Source organism: Danio aesculapii, chromosome 3 (assembly GCF_903798145.1).
Source record: "Danio aesculapii chromosome 3, fDanAes4.1, whole genome shotgun sequence".
Lineage (NCBI taxonomy): Eukaryota > Metazoa > Chordata > Actinopteri > Cypriniformes > Danionidae > Danio > Danio aesculapii.
The window spans coordinates 8,576,273-8,593,969 of NC_079437.1; the positions used below are offsets into that span (position 1 = coordinate 8,576,273).

Consider the following 17,697-nt stretch of genomic DNA (forward strand, 5'->3'; position numbering starts at 1 on the left):
TCAAAGACGAGCCATAAGAGCGCATGACGTGCAAGGGACCATCTGCCAACTCCCCATTGTGTGTTAAAACGTCCATGTTGGATAACTGTGGGTAGAGACCTATAACGATTTTTCATAAACTGTAACTAAATAAATCATGAACAATGATTTCCAAGGTTTTGTTGAAGGCTCACAGACACCCAAATGATACACTACTGTGCAGTATACTTGTACAGACCAGCACATGTACAATTTCTGTTACACAAAGAAAACTAACTTAGGGCATACATATACAGTATAGCAATATCTGGACATGTTTAAAAAAAAAATCTTATTTCCCTGATGAACTTTCTACAGAGATGAATTTGCCAACATCCCTCATGTTTACAGAACACAACTATTTTAGAAACATATTTACAGTAAATCACCTAAATGTAAAGCGTAGGCCAGACTGACTTACTACATGCAGCATTTTACTGAGTACTGTAGGCAAGTATTTATGTAATTCACCGAAATGAAAATTTTCCTTCTTTCAAAAGTTATTAATTGGCAAAATATCAGCTGTAGTAAGTTAGTCTGGCCTCTGGGAATGTCCCGTTATCTTTGCTGTGAAAAAAAATGACATAGGGGAACAAGTGTAGACATAATATAAGTACACAAGTATTCTCTCTCTCTCTCTCTCTCTCTCTCTCTCTCTCTCTCTCTCTCTCTCTCTCTCTATCTATCTATATATATATATATATATATATATATATATATATATATATATATATATATATATATACATAAACACTTATGCTATATATATAATACTTGTGTACTGTATACTTATGAAGACAGACACTGCCTATAACTCTTCAACTCTTACCTGTAGTAAGTCAGTCTGGCCTCAAGACATTCACTGGATTCTGCTAGAAAAATAGACAGACAGACAGACAGACAGACAGACAGACAGACAGACAGACAGACAGACAGACAGACAGACAGACAGACAGACAGACAGACAGACAGACAGACAGACAGACAGACAGACAGACAGACAGATAGACAGATAGATAGATAGACAGACAGACAGACAGACAGACAGACAGACAGACAGACAGACAGACAGACAGACAGACAGACAGACAGATAGATAGATAGATGTGCTTGAAAGTTCACATATCCCGTGAAGAATCTATTAACGTGAATAATATAAACAAAATAAGAGTGATTATACAAAATGCCTGTTATTTTCCTTTAGTACTCTCCTGAGTAAGATTATTAAATATAGTTCACAAAGCAAAAACATAGCTGAAATTATCAAAATGACCCTGCAAAACTTTACATACCCTTGTTTTTTAACACTGCATGTGGTTTCCTGATGACCTTATGATCTGTTTATTTGTTATTTTGCTTTGTGATTGTTGTTGATGAGTCTCTTGATTGTTCTGAACAGTTAAACTGCTGCTGTTTTTCAGATAAATCCTCCATATCTTGCAAAAATTTCAGCATCTTCTGCAGATTTGAACCCTTTCCAGCAATGACTGTATGATTGTGAGATTCATCTTTTCACTCTGAGGATGATTGAGGGACTCAAACACAACTGTTAAAAAAGATTTCAACCCTCACTGATGCTCCAGAAGCAAACACAATGCATTAAGAGGCAGGGGGTGAAAACTGAATCTGAAGATAAATGGATAAAGTAAATTCCACTTCATTTGTGTTCTGAGAAATATGCACTATTGTCTGCTATCTCCAAAGAGCCACACTAAAGAGAAAACTATAATATTTTAACAAAATAAAAAAAAAATTGGCCATCTTAAAGATGTTTAAATGGTTTCACCCCACACTTTTAAATAGGTCAGTACCAATCCACCCTATATGCGCACTACCCCCCACATTATTTTCTATTAATTCAGCAGCCTGTCATTTAATCTGCTAATACTACAGTTTCCAGAGCTAAAGCCACTGTTGAGACGTTGTATTTCAGACATTTGTCAATTTTTTTGTCTTCAAACTGCTCCAGTGAGTGGCACTAGTTGCTTACAAAACTCATCCAAAGTCTTCTGTTGTGTTTTGATGTGATTTCTAACTGTCGTAGCTGTAAAATAACTGAAATCATTCAGCGTAGTGATATGGAGCTGTAATGCACTCAAAACCTACCTGAACTACTTTAGCTGTGCATTTATATGAATACAATGGCACACATGGTACTATTTTGAGGAAACTGAAATGGACTGCACCAAATAAAAGCTGGTCTAAAGACAATGGAGTTTTATTTGTTATATAAGGAGTGTGGTAGTGTTATATGCACAAAACATGTGTACACATTGCTTAATACACACACGGGGATGTACAGCAGTACACACATATCTTTAAATATGACAAATGAATGGATTAAAATGTAAAAAAATAAAATCATTATTATAGTCTACATACAGGGGCGCAAAAAGGGAGTATGAAGTACATGCAGTGCATAGGGGCGCCACACATGGGGGGCGCCATTGTGCCAAAACGATTTTTTTAATTATCCTTATTAAAAGTTTCAAATACTAAAAATAAATATGTTTTGTTAAAAATGTTTATTTTGCATTTTATGCGACTATAAAATTGTATTTTATTAAATAAAAAATGATACCATGAGTTGCATATGTTGGTACAAAAGTTTTAATTCAAAATGATTTAACACAATGCAGTTACAGAGCCAAGTGTAAAGTGTTCATGTAGATGCAACTTTAGATTTTTTACATTTTTATCTAAATAAACTGTCAAATCATACATACAGTACAGTTGAGGTCTAATCTGAAAGATTGAAGCTTAATCTGAATTTTTTTCTTTATTTATTATTAATTAATTAATTTGCCAAAATAAGAGGGATCACACAAAATGTATGTTTATGCAAGTACAGACCTGAATATATTTCAGATAAAATAGAAAATAATATTTAGATTAAAATTTCCCCTATATGAATTTTATTTATAAATATTTATTTATAATGATTCATAATATTCAAATTTTTTTTAAACTGAAATGTTTATTAATCTTTATATTAAGATCTATTTTTTATACCATATACATATTTTTATAAATTTATTATGTATTATATTGATACATAAGGCCTTTTGGTAACTTTTTTCGCAAAACTTGAACCCGCATACCCCTCAGTAAATATGTAGTTGCGCCCCTGTCTACATACATATAAAAACCTCTACCTCATCCCATGCCTTCTTCACCTCAGGTGGCTTTGGTGGAATCTGACTAGCCACTTTATTCATGACAATTTAAAACGGTTTAATGTCGTTATTATTGGTAGTATTTGTTATATTCATATTTATATTTGTCTTTATCTTTTAATTTGTTTACATTTATCCACGTGTTGGGTTTTGGAGACATGCATCACCATTTAGAGGCATAGGAATAGGAAGTGTGCTTGGAACTTTTTTTTTTTGGATAAAGTTTTTTGAACACAGTTGTTGTTCATTTATTCATTTGCTGGAAATTAGAGTTGAATGTAGAAAGTTTTGAAACAAATTTTTACGCTTAAATATCAATATGTAAACAGTGTCTTCAGAGAAGTGTGTCTGCCACCAAATAGAAAAGGCTCATTCTGTAGAGGGTCTTAAAGTCTTTTTTCACTAGTGAAGCGTTCCATTTTCTCATGGGGAATTCTAAATATTTAAATATAATATAATAATACTAAAATAAATATTCTAAATATAATATATTTTATTAGTTTAATTCATACAAATTCATAAGAGGTCAGACCTACAAGAATGTAACATTTTGAAAACGCACCAAACACCAACCCTAATCCCAGCCGTCATTAGGGGACGAGCAAATCATACTAAATTGTACAAATGAGATTGTACAAATTAGTTATGACTTGTCATAAGATGGCATTGTTTGTTCCGCTTACAAAGTTTGCCATGTAAGAACGCAGTGTAAGAATTCTTAAAGAGAATGTGAGATGAGACTCTGATTTAATGCACGTTATGCCCAAAAGCTAGGCTCAGACTACAGGAGATTTAAAATCCTAATTGATAATAGAATCTGGTTGCAGCACACAATCTTCTGCGATTTTATTACCTCAAATCCTAAACACAATCTACATTGTAAAAGCGCTATAGAAATAAAGATGAACTGAATTGAATGTGATATAGTGTGTGCTGTGCCACGGTTTTCATATCTTGTAGCATGTACATATAGATATAAAGATGCGTGCTACAAGATATGAAAACCACGGCACAGCACACACTATATCATATTCAATTCAGTTCATCTTTATTTCTATAGCGCTTTTACAATGTAGATTGTGTCAAAGCAGCTTCACATGGAAGATTATAGTGAATTGAAACAGTGTAGTTCAGTTTTCAGTGTTTAGGATCAGTTCAGTTCAGTGTGGCTTAATATTCACTGCTGAAAGTCCAAACACTGAAGAGCAAATCCATTGTTAAGCAGCTCCCAAACCAAGCAAAACAGTGGAGAGGAACAAACTTCACCAATTGACGAAAGTGAAGAAGAAAAAAAAAAAACCTAGAGAGAAAGCAGGCTCAGTTGGGCACGGCCATTTCTCCTCTGGCCAAACTTCCTGTGCGGAGCAGCAGTCTAGGTACCAGAGGCTGGAGAAAGCTGGACATTCATCGTGGAGAACTGCAAATGTGAGTAGTTACAGTAGGTAAGTAGGTATTATTAAGAGTATTGTTCCCAGACCAGGGTGCTGATGGCCAATTTACGCTCTATGATGTAATCTTTTGGGTGGGCCCTCTAAACAAAATAAAAAAGTGACACTACCCCCCTGTCCCAAACAAAAGTGAATAGTGGGGGTTGGGGGTTAGCAGTGTCATAAATATCTACAATAGAATAACTATTTAGACTTTACACACCTGAAACTTGTCTATAGCACTTGTTCACTGCTGCTCTTATAGTTGTGTAAATTGCTTCCTTGTCCTCATTTGTAAGTCGCTTTGGATAAAAGCGTCTGCTAAATGACTAAATGTAAACTATTTAAATCTGGCAATACAAAGTAGATAATTCAAGCTTATTAAAAAACATGACATAGCCCATATGCGTTTATTCAAAACAATGCGATTCACCACAGTTTTTGGCTATGGTGATGTGGACTATGTTGGATCAGCTGTGATCAACATGATTTAATGTAATCGGGGAGGCTCTGATGTGTGTTCTAGAAGATCATGAGGTGTAAGATTCTGTCAATATACGGCTCAACAAGAGAAAACAAACTCGAGGCACATTACATTTTATCATGACTGAGCTTTGTAAATCTGCTAAATATTGATGTGTTATGAAACTAGAATAGCAAAGTCGAGTTACCTAGAATAGCAAAGTCGAGTAAGGAAGGTCGAGCCTTCTCATTTATAGCTCCTAAACTCTGGAATAGCCTTCCTGATAACGTTCGAGGCTCAGACACACTCTCCCAATTCAAAACTAGATTAAAGACCCATCTGTTCAGTAAAGCATACACTTAGTGCACCACTTAGCAGGCTTCCACACAGGTTCTGCATCCTGTTGATATACACTATGAACAGCAGCTACGCTAATTATTTTCTTTATTCTCCGTTTCCACCTGGGGATACTCTTCCTGAGGCCCTCAGACTATGCAGAGTCACTGATTCGATCCAAGACCAATGACGAGATGATCCCAAGGTTTTTATATCCTGGACCAGGCCGTATCCTAAGCAGCTACTGTGATGGTCATGGAAGAGTGGAGAACGTGAGACTGATTCCTGTGACGCTCCAGAGACAGACGAGTCTTCGCTGAGGCCAGCTTCCAGCCTCCACCACTGAGACTGCAGCTCTGCACAAGGCGTTTGGCCAGCGGAGAAATTAAAATGGTCGTGCCCAACTGAGCCTGGTTTCTCTCAAGGTTTTTTTTCTTCACTTCCGCCATTAGTGAAGTTTTTTTTCCCTCTCCGCTGTGGCCACTGGCTTGCATGGTCCAGGATCTGTAGAGCTGCGCATCGTTGGATTTGCTCTTCAATATTTGGACTCTCAGTAGTGATTATTAAACCACACTGAACTGAGCTCAACAGAACTGAACTTAAACACTACAAATTGAACTACACTGTTCCTATTTACTATGACCCTTTATGTGAAGCTGCTTTGACACAATCTACATTGTATAAGCGCTATACAAATAAAGGTGAATTGAATTGAATTGAACTAAATTACAAACGGAATGAAACTAAAGACAAATAAGATAAATGTAACAGCTTTATTTTCATATTTAAGGTCTTAAAGACTAGACAGTACACATACTGAACTGCACTTACACAAACTTACAGTCCAAACACTTTACAAAACTGCTGCTCATTTGAAATATTATATACATATACTGCTGTTGCACAGATTTGGCACTGTTAGCTAAAACAGAACTAAACTATCACAAAGCATTCAATATCCACAAATATTTACAAAACACACGTTCAGTTATCTGATAAAACACTCAAAGATCAATACATTCACATGTACATAATATCTGTAAATGATACAGTACACTGTACAATACATTCAATACATTTGTATGTATTATAGACCATTTTTGGGGGTTATCTGCATGTAAAGCAACAGATTTTTACATGAAGAAATCACAAGAACCACAACAGACGTTAACATCTGAAGTGGATCAAAAACTTTAACCAGAGTTGTCCTAAAACAAATCGACCATTCCTGTCTTAAAACAATTCTGAAAACCATTTAATCTACTTCAAATATTGACTACTGTAGTTATACAGTATAGTGTTTGCTCAGGGTTGAATTGAGAATGTTACCAAATCCTGTGCTGTACAATTTTGTTTTGAGTCTTTGTTGGTTCCTGAACCAGAGGACAGAAAAGGCTGTCAGAGAGTCTGAAAAACTGTACAAATTAAAGTCTCACCGCAGTCAGTGTGAAACAGCAGAATCAGATGCGGATAGTCTCCATTTCACAATTCTGTTGTGCTCTGTGTACAAAACATTGTTATTTGTCATCAGCACATCTGTACTCGCATCACTCCACACTATGACGACAACCCTCACTGTATACTGCAGATCAGCTGATACTTCATATATAATATTACTGTATTACCTCAGGTTGATGTCTTTGAGGGGAGTCACTTTGACCGTCTGTTGATCTGCATTAGAAAACAAAACAATGGATTTAACATTGAAACAAACAGCTGAATGTGTTTTATGCTTTTATACTTGCTTCTGATTGGCTGTTGAGCATTCTAAGGTGCGCAGTTATTTTCATATAAACACACAGCTAGTAACACACAAGTAGTTCCGGCAGGTTTTGAGCATATTACAGCTCTATATCATTACACTGAATGATTTCGGTTATTTCACAGATACAACAGTTAGAAATCACATTAAAACACAACAGAAGGTGTTGGATGAGACGTGCGAGTAACTAATAAGCTATAGTGCTATACACAGAAGCAGTTTGAGGACAAAATGCTGAAATACAACTTCTTAAAATTGGCTTCATTAGGTGTGTGAACAGTTGTAGAAGTGGAATAATTGACTGTTGAATTATTTCTTCATAAGCTGTGGGATGTATACAATGATTGTATGAGAGTTCTTCTTAAAAAACAGATGGTGTAGTGCAAATTAATTAGTCTGTAAGGGGAAAGTTCAATCATTTTTTGCTTTGATGAGAAATTTGATCTATAAGTTTATCTGTCAATTGGAGAATTCTCAGAATAGCATTTTTAATGTTGTTGATAAACCCAAGGCTTACTGAGGTGCGTTATCAGTCACCTTTGATGAAATTTTGGGATAACAGTTTTTTTTTTATATATATATATTTTGTATGGTTTGTATTGTTTTGTCTGTCTTTTGTACTATTGGACCAAGGCCCCGTTTCAGAAAGGAGGTTAAGTGAAAACTCAGAGTAAGTTAACCCTGAAATGAGAGAAACTCTGGGTTTTCTGTTTCAAAATGGCAGGTTTGTTAAACTCGAGAGAGCAGGGTAAGTCAAGCCTGTTTCTGAAAGAGAGGTAACTTTAACTCAGAGTCAGTTACCGTGGTAATTTACTCTGTGAACCTAACCTGGTCAGGAGCAGGTTTTAATCTCTAAACTCAGAGATTCTGTTGGTCTCCTCCCCTTTTTTAAAGACAAAGCGGTATTTCTCACCTTACGTTTCCACCCACCTGCTTTTATGTGCATTTGATGGAAATGCCAAGATGCACATAACTTTTGAAAATACGCATAAAAAACACGCGCATAACTGAGTAGGATAAACTTTTATTCATTAAAAAAGATGCGCATAAACTACAATGGAAACACTTTACTGAACAAATTCCAGTATGTGCATTAAAAAAGGTCATGGGATTTTGTTATAAGAGATCATTTGATGATAAAATGTGTGTAAACGGACAAACCAGCAGGCTGAGCACTTTGTAGAACATCTGAAATGTTGTTTTGGTCATTCTAAAATGCCCTAACTGTTTCAGTATTAATGTTATTATATTATTATTGACCTCCAGAGCGTCTTGAGTGTATCAAGAGCGTCTGTGGTTCGTGTCTGATGCTTTCAAACACCATTACGCGTTCATTGCATTTCTGCATTGTCTTCTGAGGTGCTAATAATTTATTAAATAAAGAAAAGATTGACGCAGCTTCTCCTACTGCAGTAAATTCTGTTTTTACTGTTGATATTTGCCGCCAGTTAATCAGGAAGTGATGATTTTGTTCTCTTTGACTCGTTGGATGGAAACGCTGCTTTATTCACACGTCTTTTATGCAATAATCCAGTTTTGCACATTAATTTAATTAACATATTTGGATGGAAACAGCTATTGCCTAGATTTCAGTTACACAAAGAACAAAGTCATGCACGAGAATGGCTTGTCCTTTTTTAATAAATAATTATCTTAAATTCACTGACAGATATCTACTGTAACTAGATTAATGGGATTATTACTCGTTCTAAAAACTATTGTTTAGTTCTGCTTACATTCTTAATGTCATTTCAACCTCAACACTTGATCAATAATAGAGGCCAACACACACAAGTGCACTTTTACATCTATTAAAAACTCAATTTTAGAAATGTTATCTAAAACTGATTAACGGTTGTTAACGATTAACGTGTGTTAAACTTTTCCACAGAACATTGATTTAAGGTTATCTGCATTCTTGTTTTGTCAAATTTGTTGTAGAAACTATGCAGCAATCTATTTTATGTAATTTTAAATGCAGTTACATCTGAAATAACTTCAAAATTATGGCCAATTCCCCACTTTTTCATGTGAAAAGTCAATAAACGTCACACAATACATTACTTATTTTAATATTTAAACATTTTAAATGTAACCTTACGCATTGAGCAGCTGTTTTCCCACACTACCTGTCTCTGTTTCACTGATGCAGTGGTGTTGCTTTTTTTAAATATATGCTCATATTTGCTATAACTCTGCATCAGCACCTCAAGTTCAGCTGGAGAAAGAAATGTTGATCACTTTTTTTTAAGATGTTGCCATGGTCACTCATAATATCTTCGCTCTACTGATAATGCCTTTTTATAGTTGCGGTGTGCGCGCTTAACTCTGAGTTGGTCTACTCAAAGTTAATTGACCTAACCTAGCTTTTCTGAACTCTGAGTTTTTAATTTCTTAGTAAGTCAACTCAGAGTTCAAGTTGTTGAACCTGTTGTCAGTTATTCCATATGTATATAATCATACATGAGAGCTGCATAGAGTAAAAATCTGAACTTACCCTGGTGTAAGAAACTTCCCTATGTGACGGGAGACAATAGATTAAAAAAAGTTAATAAATAAATAGTTCTTAATAGGGCTGGGCAATAAAATCTGTTTCAATATTTATTGATTAAACACCATTGTTAATATCGGTAAAAAATAAAATTGTGGTTCGGTGCTATAGTTTTATTAAAATGTGGCTGCTAGCGCACGGCTTGTAAGCAATGCCAATAAGCTTATCACTTCAGGTCAGAATAACAACACATGCGAAAATGAGTGCCCTATTGCATAAGTGAGGAGATTGTAAATGAAAAAGGATGTCGCCAGAGTGGCTTTTAGGTTCCTTGTGCATCCCAACCACTAGCTCCTCATCTAAAGGTTTAGCATAGGGGGTAATATAGTCATCTAACTTCACACCTTGTAATGTTGCAGTATATATTTGAATAATGATGGCTGGTTCCTTTACTTCAAAGCTCAGAATTGATGATCATAATTAGTGTTGTTGACAGTTTGAGGTTTACTGTCTCATTATTATTCACACCTTAAAGTTTGTTTTGATTGTTCAGCATTTACGCTTTACCATTGCAAACACTTTGTAACATTTAATTGATTGAGTTTAAGAGTCTCTTTAACACTGATGTTTATTTTATTATGATGAGATCAGATATTTTGTTTAAATACTTTTGCTTTTGACTATTAAATCAATTTGCCTTAGTAATGTTGGTAAATTAAACGAAGTGGGTAGATTAAAATAAATCCTAATACTCCTAAATGTATTGTAAAAAAAAATATTCAAAAATTATCGATATCGAATGATATGAAACATGATATCGTGATCATTTCGCCCAGCCCTAGTTCATAAACAACTGACCAAAATTGAAATCACATTAAATTAGATGATGTAGACTTTATAAAATGTAAAAAACGTCAAGTAAAACTAGTTTGAATGTATATTTAGATATGTACATATGAATGTAATATGAAACCCTGATCTCTGCTTCAACATATACAGTTGATCAGAATTATTAGCCCCCCCTTTGAATTTTTTTTTCTTTTTTAATTAATTCCCAAACGATGTTTAACAGAGCAAGGAAATGTTCACAGTATGTCTGACAGGGGCGTAGCAACCGGGAGGGGACGGGGGGGATATGTCCCCCTCACTTTTAGAGACAGACTATTTAGAAACAGGTAATTAAGAATGTAAACTTTTGGATTTCATACAGCTGTCCCCACCACTTTTATGTCCACTACGCCCCTGATGTCTGATAATATTTTTTCTTCTGGAGAAAGTCTTATTTGTTTTATTTCGGCTAGAATAAAAGCCGTTTTTAATTTTGTTAGACACCATTTTAAGGCCAAAATTATTAGCCCCTTTAAGCTAATTTATTTTTCAATAGTCTACAGAACAAACCATCATTATACAATACAATACAATAACTTGCCTAATTACCCTAACCTGCCTAGTTAACCTAATTAACCCAGTTAAACCTTTAAATGTCACTTTAAGCTGTATAGAAGTGTCTTGAAAAATATCTAGTCAAATATTATTTACTGTCATCATGGCAAAGATAAAATAAATCAGTTATTAGAAATGAGTTATTAAAACTATTATGATTAGAAATGTGTTGAGAAATGTCTTCTCTCCGTTAAACAGAAATTGTGAAAAAAAGAAACAGGGGGGCTAATAATTGACTTTAACTGTATGTATTTTTTGTAGTTTGAATATAGTCTCTAGATTGGTCAATAGAGCACAGTATTTACATTACATTACAGAGAAACAAATCAGCGACCCACCATATACCTAGTGATTTATTAGTCAATGATCAGCATTAACTGTGTACCTTATCATTACAATACATTATTAGTTTGTGATGTTTATTTTTTAAAGAGTAACTGGCTTCTGACCACTTCTTGGCTGAATATTCATGAGATAATATTAACAGAAGAGAGGCTTCAATTAAAGAGAGTGAGGAAATTAAGGCAAAATAATTTTGGTGGTGCAAACTAACAACATGGAAAACATCTTGCAGATGGATGATCTCGAAATGAGATACTAGACTGTGTCATCTAAGAAAGCTTTTAATGACTTTCTCTTTGTTACTACTCATTTTTGCAGTGTGTCCTGTACCGTAATAAAGGCTAAAGTTTGTTTGTTTATTGCCACATCAGCAACTTATGGCTATTTTTTGGCAAGATCGATATAGATAAAAGATAAAACTTCATAATTCAACAAGAGATGATTAAAAACTGTTCTTTACAAATAATTTTACATTCATTTTATATGATTTTCAGTTTAAAAAAATGTTAATACTTTTATTCTTGCTAAGGCAAAAGTCAATAACAACAACAACAATAAATACAACAACAACAACAAAATGATTGACAAGAAAAAAGATATTAAAATATACTTACAGCAAACAAGCATTTGTAAAACCAGGCAATAAAAGGCAAAAGCAGATTCAGAAGGGAAGACGATGACTCTCAGATCCTCAATGACACGCTCTCCATTTTCTAAAGTATTACAATTACAGAAGACTGAAGACAAACATGCATGCAGGATAATTCACAACACAATGGTAAACTATTTTTAATATCTGCTGTAAAATCTGTAACCAATCTGTGTTCTGTTCATTATCAGCACAATACTTGCATACATTAAATTGTTGTATAGTAAAATTTAAGTAAAATATTAGTGCCATAAAAATACAGTTTACAATATATAATCATTTTTAAAATATGATATTCACTCACGTTCTTTCAGGAAGAGTTCTGCTGTCAGTGAAACAGAGCTCAACAAAACAACACCAACAGCTCCAAACATGTACATGAGCTCATTACAGAGAGACACTGAAACAGACACACACAAGAGGTAAATGATTAAATAGCTGCACTCATTACACAGATCTCTTCTCTGTCCAGTTTTATCCTAACTGGCTTTATGTCATATAGAATAAACACATACATGTGTTTGATCCTTGCTGGCTCATGTCAGTCTGTCGTCCTTTCCGATTTTCTAAATGTTCATTTGCTGTTAAGACAAAACTCAGACAGATGAGCAGAAAATATGACCTTATTGTGGGATCTTTTCTATACTAGTATGAGAAAAAGACAGACAACTTGTTTGTTAAAAATAACAACAACAATAAATATAGCTGCAAGCAGCAATTATCGGGGGCCAAGCAGTCCGGCAGCCATATCACAAACAAGCAACTAGAAAATTCTATAACTTCAGCATGGTCTGAGCCAAATATGGTGGAAATTGGGCAAAGATCTATGGAGAGTTCAAAACAACAGATTTTCAAACTAATTCAAGATGGTGGAAAGGAAGTCTTGTCAATTTGGGAATAAATTATATCAATGTTCTCTGTATGATTCATGGAAACTAACAAGACCAAAGGTCATTTGTTAAATGTTGTATGATTTCTATTGATAGATTTTAATTGTTTGTCAATTTTACCCAGAAGGTGGCTCAAACTGACATAGTTTGGTCAATGTCAGGTCTAGATCACACACTTTAAGTTTGATTTCAATACTTCAAACCATTGCAGTGATTCAGCCTGTAATGTCATCTGGCAGCATTACATCATTGCATCATTGTGCATGTGCTACATGACAACAGTTTTGTCTGAAGATGATCCGAGTCACATTTAGTAAAAACTGGACCAACGCTCTAGGAGGAGTTTAAAAAAAATAATGGTTTGGACAAAATCAAAATGGCAGACTGGAAGTTTGGCAGATTATGGCATAATTAGTATCTGTGTTTTTTGTAAATGTGTAAGTTTCATTAATAATGGCTAATGAATGTCGTATAATTCTTGCTATAGGTGGCGCTGTCACCAAATTTTTATGGTGTGGTCAGTGTGATGACACAATGAGAGACCTAAAATTTGATGTCATTACCTCTAACTATTGCAGAGATACAGCCTCAGATGTATTTTGTATGCAATTTGTTGGTGACAAATTGCATACATTTTTGTCAGCATGGTCTGAAGATGATCTTAGTCAAATTTGGTGCAAATCAACTAAAAGATGTAGGAGGAGTTAAAAAAGTAGCTTTTTGACTTAAGGTTAGATGGCAAAAGTTATTAGCATTTTTCGAAATATTGTTTTTACATTTAAAATTTGACCAAAAGGTGGCGCTGCAACAAAACTTTTTGGGACACAGTCCCAAAGACACATACCGACTTTCATAGCAATTTGCCAATGCATCCATTAAATATAGCAATTTTTAGCAAAATTCAAAATGGCCGATGGCCAAAATGGCTGACCTAGGAAAATCAACCCACTTTTTCACTATCGTGCTGAATCGTTCTTTATACCAATCCATTCCGTGCCAAACCGAGCCAGACAGCACGAATACAGTTTCATTTTCCACTGTCATGCTACAACAAAGCTCTTTAAAACATTACACAAAACGCATCAGTAGTCGCCTTGGTAATGCAAACGGCTCCCTTTAATTCAATTTAAATAACTGCCGAAACAATTTTTTATGTTCATAAAAACAAAAGCAACCGCGTGACTGAACACTGTTATGCCGCTCTCTCATATAGGGGTGCTAAATATAGGTACATGTCACAGCACCCTTATTTATTTAGAGGTTATATGTTGAGTGGCTCTAGGTAAATTTTATTTTTGAGGGAAAATTACCAAAATGTAACGTGATGGTTGAAAATGACTGGAGGGGAAATAAATAATATATTTCAAATCTCTGTAGATAAAAAAAATTAAACAAGGATAATGCAACAATAATAGTGCATTTGTATTATAGTGGCAGAAATATATTTTTGGACAGGCCTTGTCAAAAGTGAGCAGGCACTTTCACTAATACAAAATATAACACTTACATGCTTTCATTTTAACAATCAATTAAATTACACAGCGGTTTTATATCAAAAGTTGATAATGATATAAAATACACTACATTTTGATGGTAAAATATAACCTTTTAAACGATGGCTGTTAATTGTTTCAGTAATCAGACATTAAATAACGAATGCAGCAAGTGAAATAAAAAACGAATATGAAACGACACATAGCATGATATAAAGCATATAAAGGACTATTATATTTAGCAAAATGCTGCTCTTTTATCTTTGTATTTTTATAATTTAATTTTTATTTTAATTATTTTTTGTCTTCATAATTAACAAGCTGTAGACAAATTCTTGCTTGACGTTTTAAAAAATATTTGCGTAGCTGCCCAGTATATGTTAAAGATCGATACAGAGAACAAAAAAACAAAAACACAGAAACTTGTTACATGCCCCCATAAATGTACAACTTATGTATAACTCAATCATATAATGGCCTATAGCTGAAATTATTTTTAAAAATTACTCGTATTGATATTTTTGAGTAAAAGCAATACAGACATTTAAGAAGCCATATTTATTTTTATTTATTCATCCATTTGACTAGTTTATTGGTGCATATACAGGTTGTAATTATATAGGCTTTATGATTTTAAAACCCTTTTCAAACTGTATCATTTAGATCTGGATCATTTTTTTATATTAAATGTAGTGTAGTTTATTGTGGATGTCTGACTAGCGTGCTTCCGCTGAGGCAGCTGTGGTAGCTTGGCAACAGAGCCACGACGTCAACACACAGAATCTGGCACAGTTCAGCACGGTTGTCTAAGAGAACGGTTTGTAATTGTGCTGCGCCGTCCCAGGCTCAGTGGAGAAACAACTGTAGCCAAACCGAATTGTTCTTAGAACGGTAGTGCATGACAGTGGAAAAGTGGCTTCAGACATTATTCAACTCGGCATGCTCCACTGGATGTAAAGAGACCAATTTTAACCAATTTTGATTGAATTTTGGACGAAGGGTAGAGAAGTTATAAGCAAAAAAAGCTATTTTTTTGTATCTCCGGACCACTAGGGGGAAGTGTGCCAAAATGCTGCAGCTCACTTCAGACCATGAAGTGAAACCGCACACCAAGTTTGGTGTGAATACGTCAATGCGTTACAGAGATAACAGACAATGGCTGTTTCTAAATATGAGTTCTTCAGTGCTCTTGCGTCCTCGTGTTCTTGTGTAACGTCATTAGCAGCTGTCGAAGTTCAGTTCCAATGCTCAAGAACGCAAGTACAGAGAACGTGTGAAACTTCCTGCATGTGTTCTTGATAACGGAGGATGCTAGAAGTCCCAGAAGTCATTGAGACTGGAGGTGGGAAGCGCAGCATTTTATTTAAATTTATTATTAAAGTTCAGAGATATAACTTATTTACCTCAGGAGTTTTCCTAAATGAAAAGGTGACTATAAACATTACCATGCACATCTTAATAAAGAAATAAACACATTAAGGGTGTTTGTTTGCTGAAAATTCGTATTAAAATCTGGTTTTATTTATATTGTGCTACATATATTTATAATGTTTTTATGTGTAGAATATATTTTGAAAAGGAAAAAAACAATAAATGGTTGAATGAATGTTGTAATGTTTAAATAATTTTCCACTTAAAATGTGTAAAGGTCACGTGACCATCAGGAAGAGTGCAGCATCTCATTTCTCAAAGGACGCGTTCTCTGTTCTCGTGGTCTCCCAAGTTCGTTCTTCAGAGGACACCTGGCAAGACCGGTCATCACAAGAACGCAAGTCTGTTTTCTGCTTGTCTGCGATTACACACACCAAGTTTGGTGTGAATAGGTCAATGAGTTACAGAGATTACACCTTAAATCAATTTTCGCAAGCTTTACATTAAAATTTGTTCACAAGTTAATCAAAAACGAATCGTGCAATTAACTTGAATGTGATTACATTTTGGTGAAAATCAGACAAACTGCCTAGGATAATAATAATAATAATAATATTAATAATAATAATAACAAAGCGATTTATTTAAAGGCGCCTTTTATGACACTCAAGGTCATACCATACAGGACAGCTAGAACAATCAGTTCAAATAAAAACACAATAAAATTCAATAAAATACAATAAAATACAATACAAACTGTTTTAAAAATGCAGTCGGGTTACGGAGGTCAGGAGGAAGTGAATTCCAAAGCTGAGGAGCAGAGTGGCTGTAGGATCTGCTCCCCATGGTGACAAGGTGGACAGAGGGAACAGTGAGGTGAATAGAAGAAGACCTGAGTGTTCGAGAAGGTGTGGCGATATGAACAAGATTAGCAAGGTATGGAGGAGCGAGATTGTGGATGGCTTTAAAAATGAGAAGAAGAATTTTATAATTAATTCTGAAAGAGATGGGAAGCCAGTGGAGCTGCTGTAGAATGGGTGTGATGTGACAGATAGAGGGGGTTTTGTGATAATACGGGCTGCAGCGTTTTGTACCAGTTTTAATTAATGAAGAGTTTTATTATGGAGGTCAAACAGAAGGGAATCACAGTAATCTAAACAGGATGTGACTAAACTATGAACAAGATTGGCAGCTCAATGAGGTGTGAGGGAAGGACGTAAATTTATATTTCGAAGGTGGAAATAAGCGGACCGGGTGATATTATTAACATGTGCAGTGAATGAAAGGGTGCTGTCGAAGATGACCCCCAGACTCTTAACCTGAAGGGAGGGGGTAATGACAGAATCATCTGTGGGAATAGAAAAGCTATGTGATTTATTTAAAGTTTTAGTCGTTTCTTGAAGACAGCAAGTGACTCTGCTGTTCTGATGTAGTTAGGGAGTTCATTCCACCAACTGGGCAGATTGAATGTGAGAGTTCGGGAAAGTGATTTCTTCCCTCTTCGGGATGGAACAACGAGGTGACGTTCATTCACAGAACGCAAGTTTCTGGAGGGCACATATATCTGCAGAAGTGAGAACAGATAAGAAGGAGCCAAGCTAGAGGTCACTTTGTAAGCAAACATCAGAGCTTTGAATTTGATGCGGACAGCCAGTGCAAACGGGTGAGTAGCGGAGTGACATGTGCTCTTTTGGGTTCATCAAAGACCACTCGTACTGCTGCGTTCTGAAGCAGCTGAAGAGGTTTGATAGAACTAGCTGGTAGCCCGGCTAGCAGAGAGTTGCAATAGTCCAGTTTGGAGAGGACAAGAGCTTGAACAATGAGTTGAGCTGTATG

At 35.1% G+C, this 17,697-nt stretch overlaps 1 protein-coding gene across 1 annotated transcript in view; it reads right to left on the reverse strand.

Moving 5' to 3' along the window:
- Positions 1-6,179: 6,179 nt before the first annotated feature.
- Positions 6,180-17,697, reverse strand: part of LOC130217111 (uncharacterized) — a 45,855-nt gene continuing 34,337 nt past the window's right edge. The window contains exons 15-19 of the mRNA XM_056449140.1: positions 12,623-12,688; positions 12,412-12,507; positions 12,073-12,171; positions 7,046-7,091; positions 6,180-6,920 (exon numbers count right to left, since the gene is read on the reverse strand). Of these exons, the coding sequence (XP_056305115.1) occupies positions 6,881-6,920; positions 7,046-7,091; positions 12,073-12,171; positions 12,412-12,507; positions 12,623-12,688 (347 nt within the window). The 3' untranslated portion in view covers positions 6,180-6,880. The remainder of the gene's footprint in view (positions 6,921-7,045; positions 7,092-12,072; positions 12,172-12,411; positions 12,508-12,622; positions 12,689-17,697) is intronic.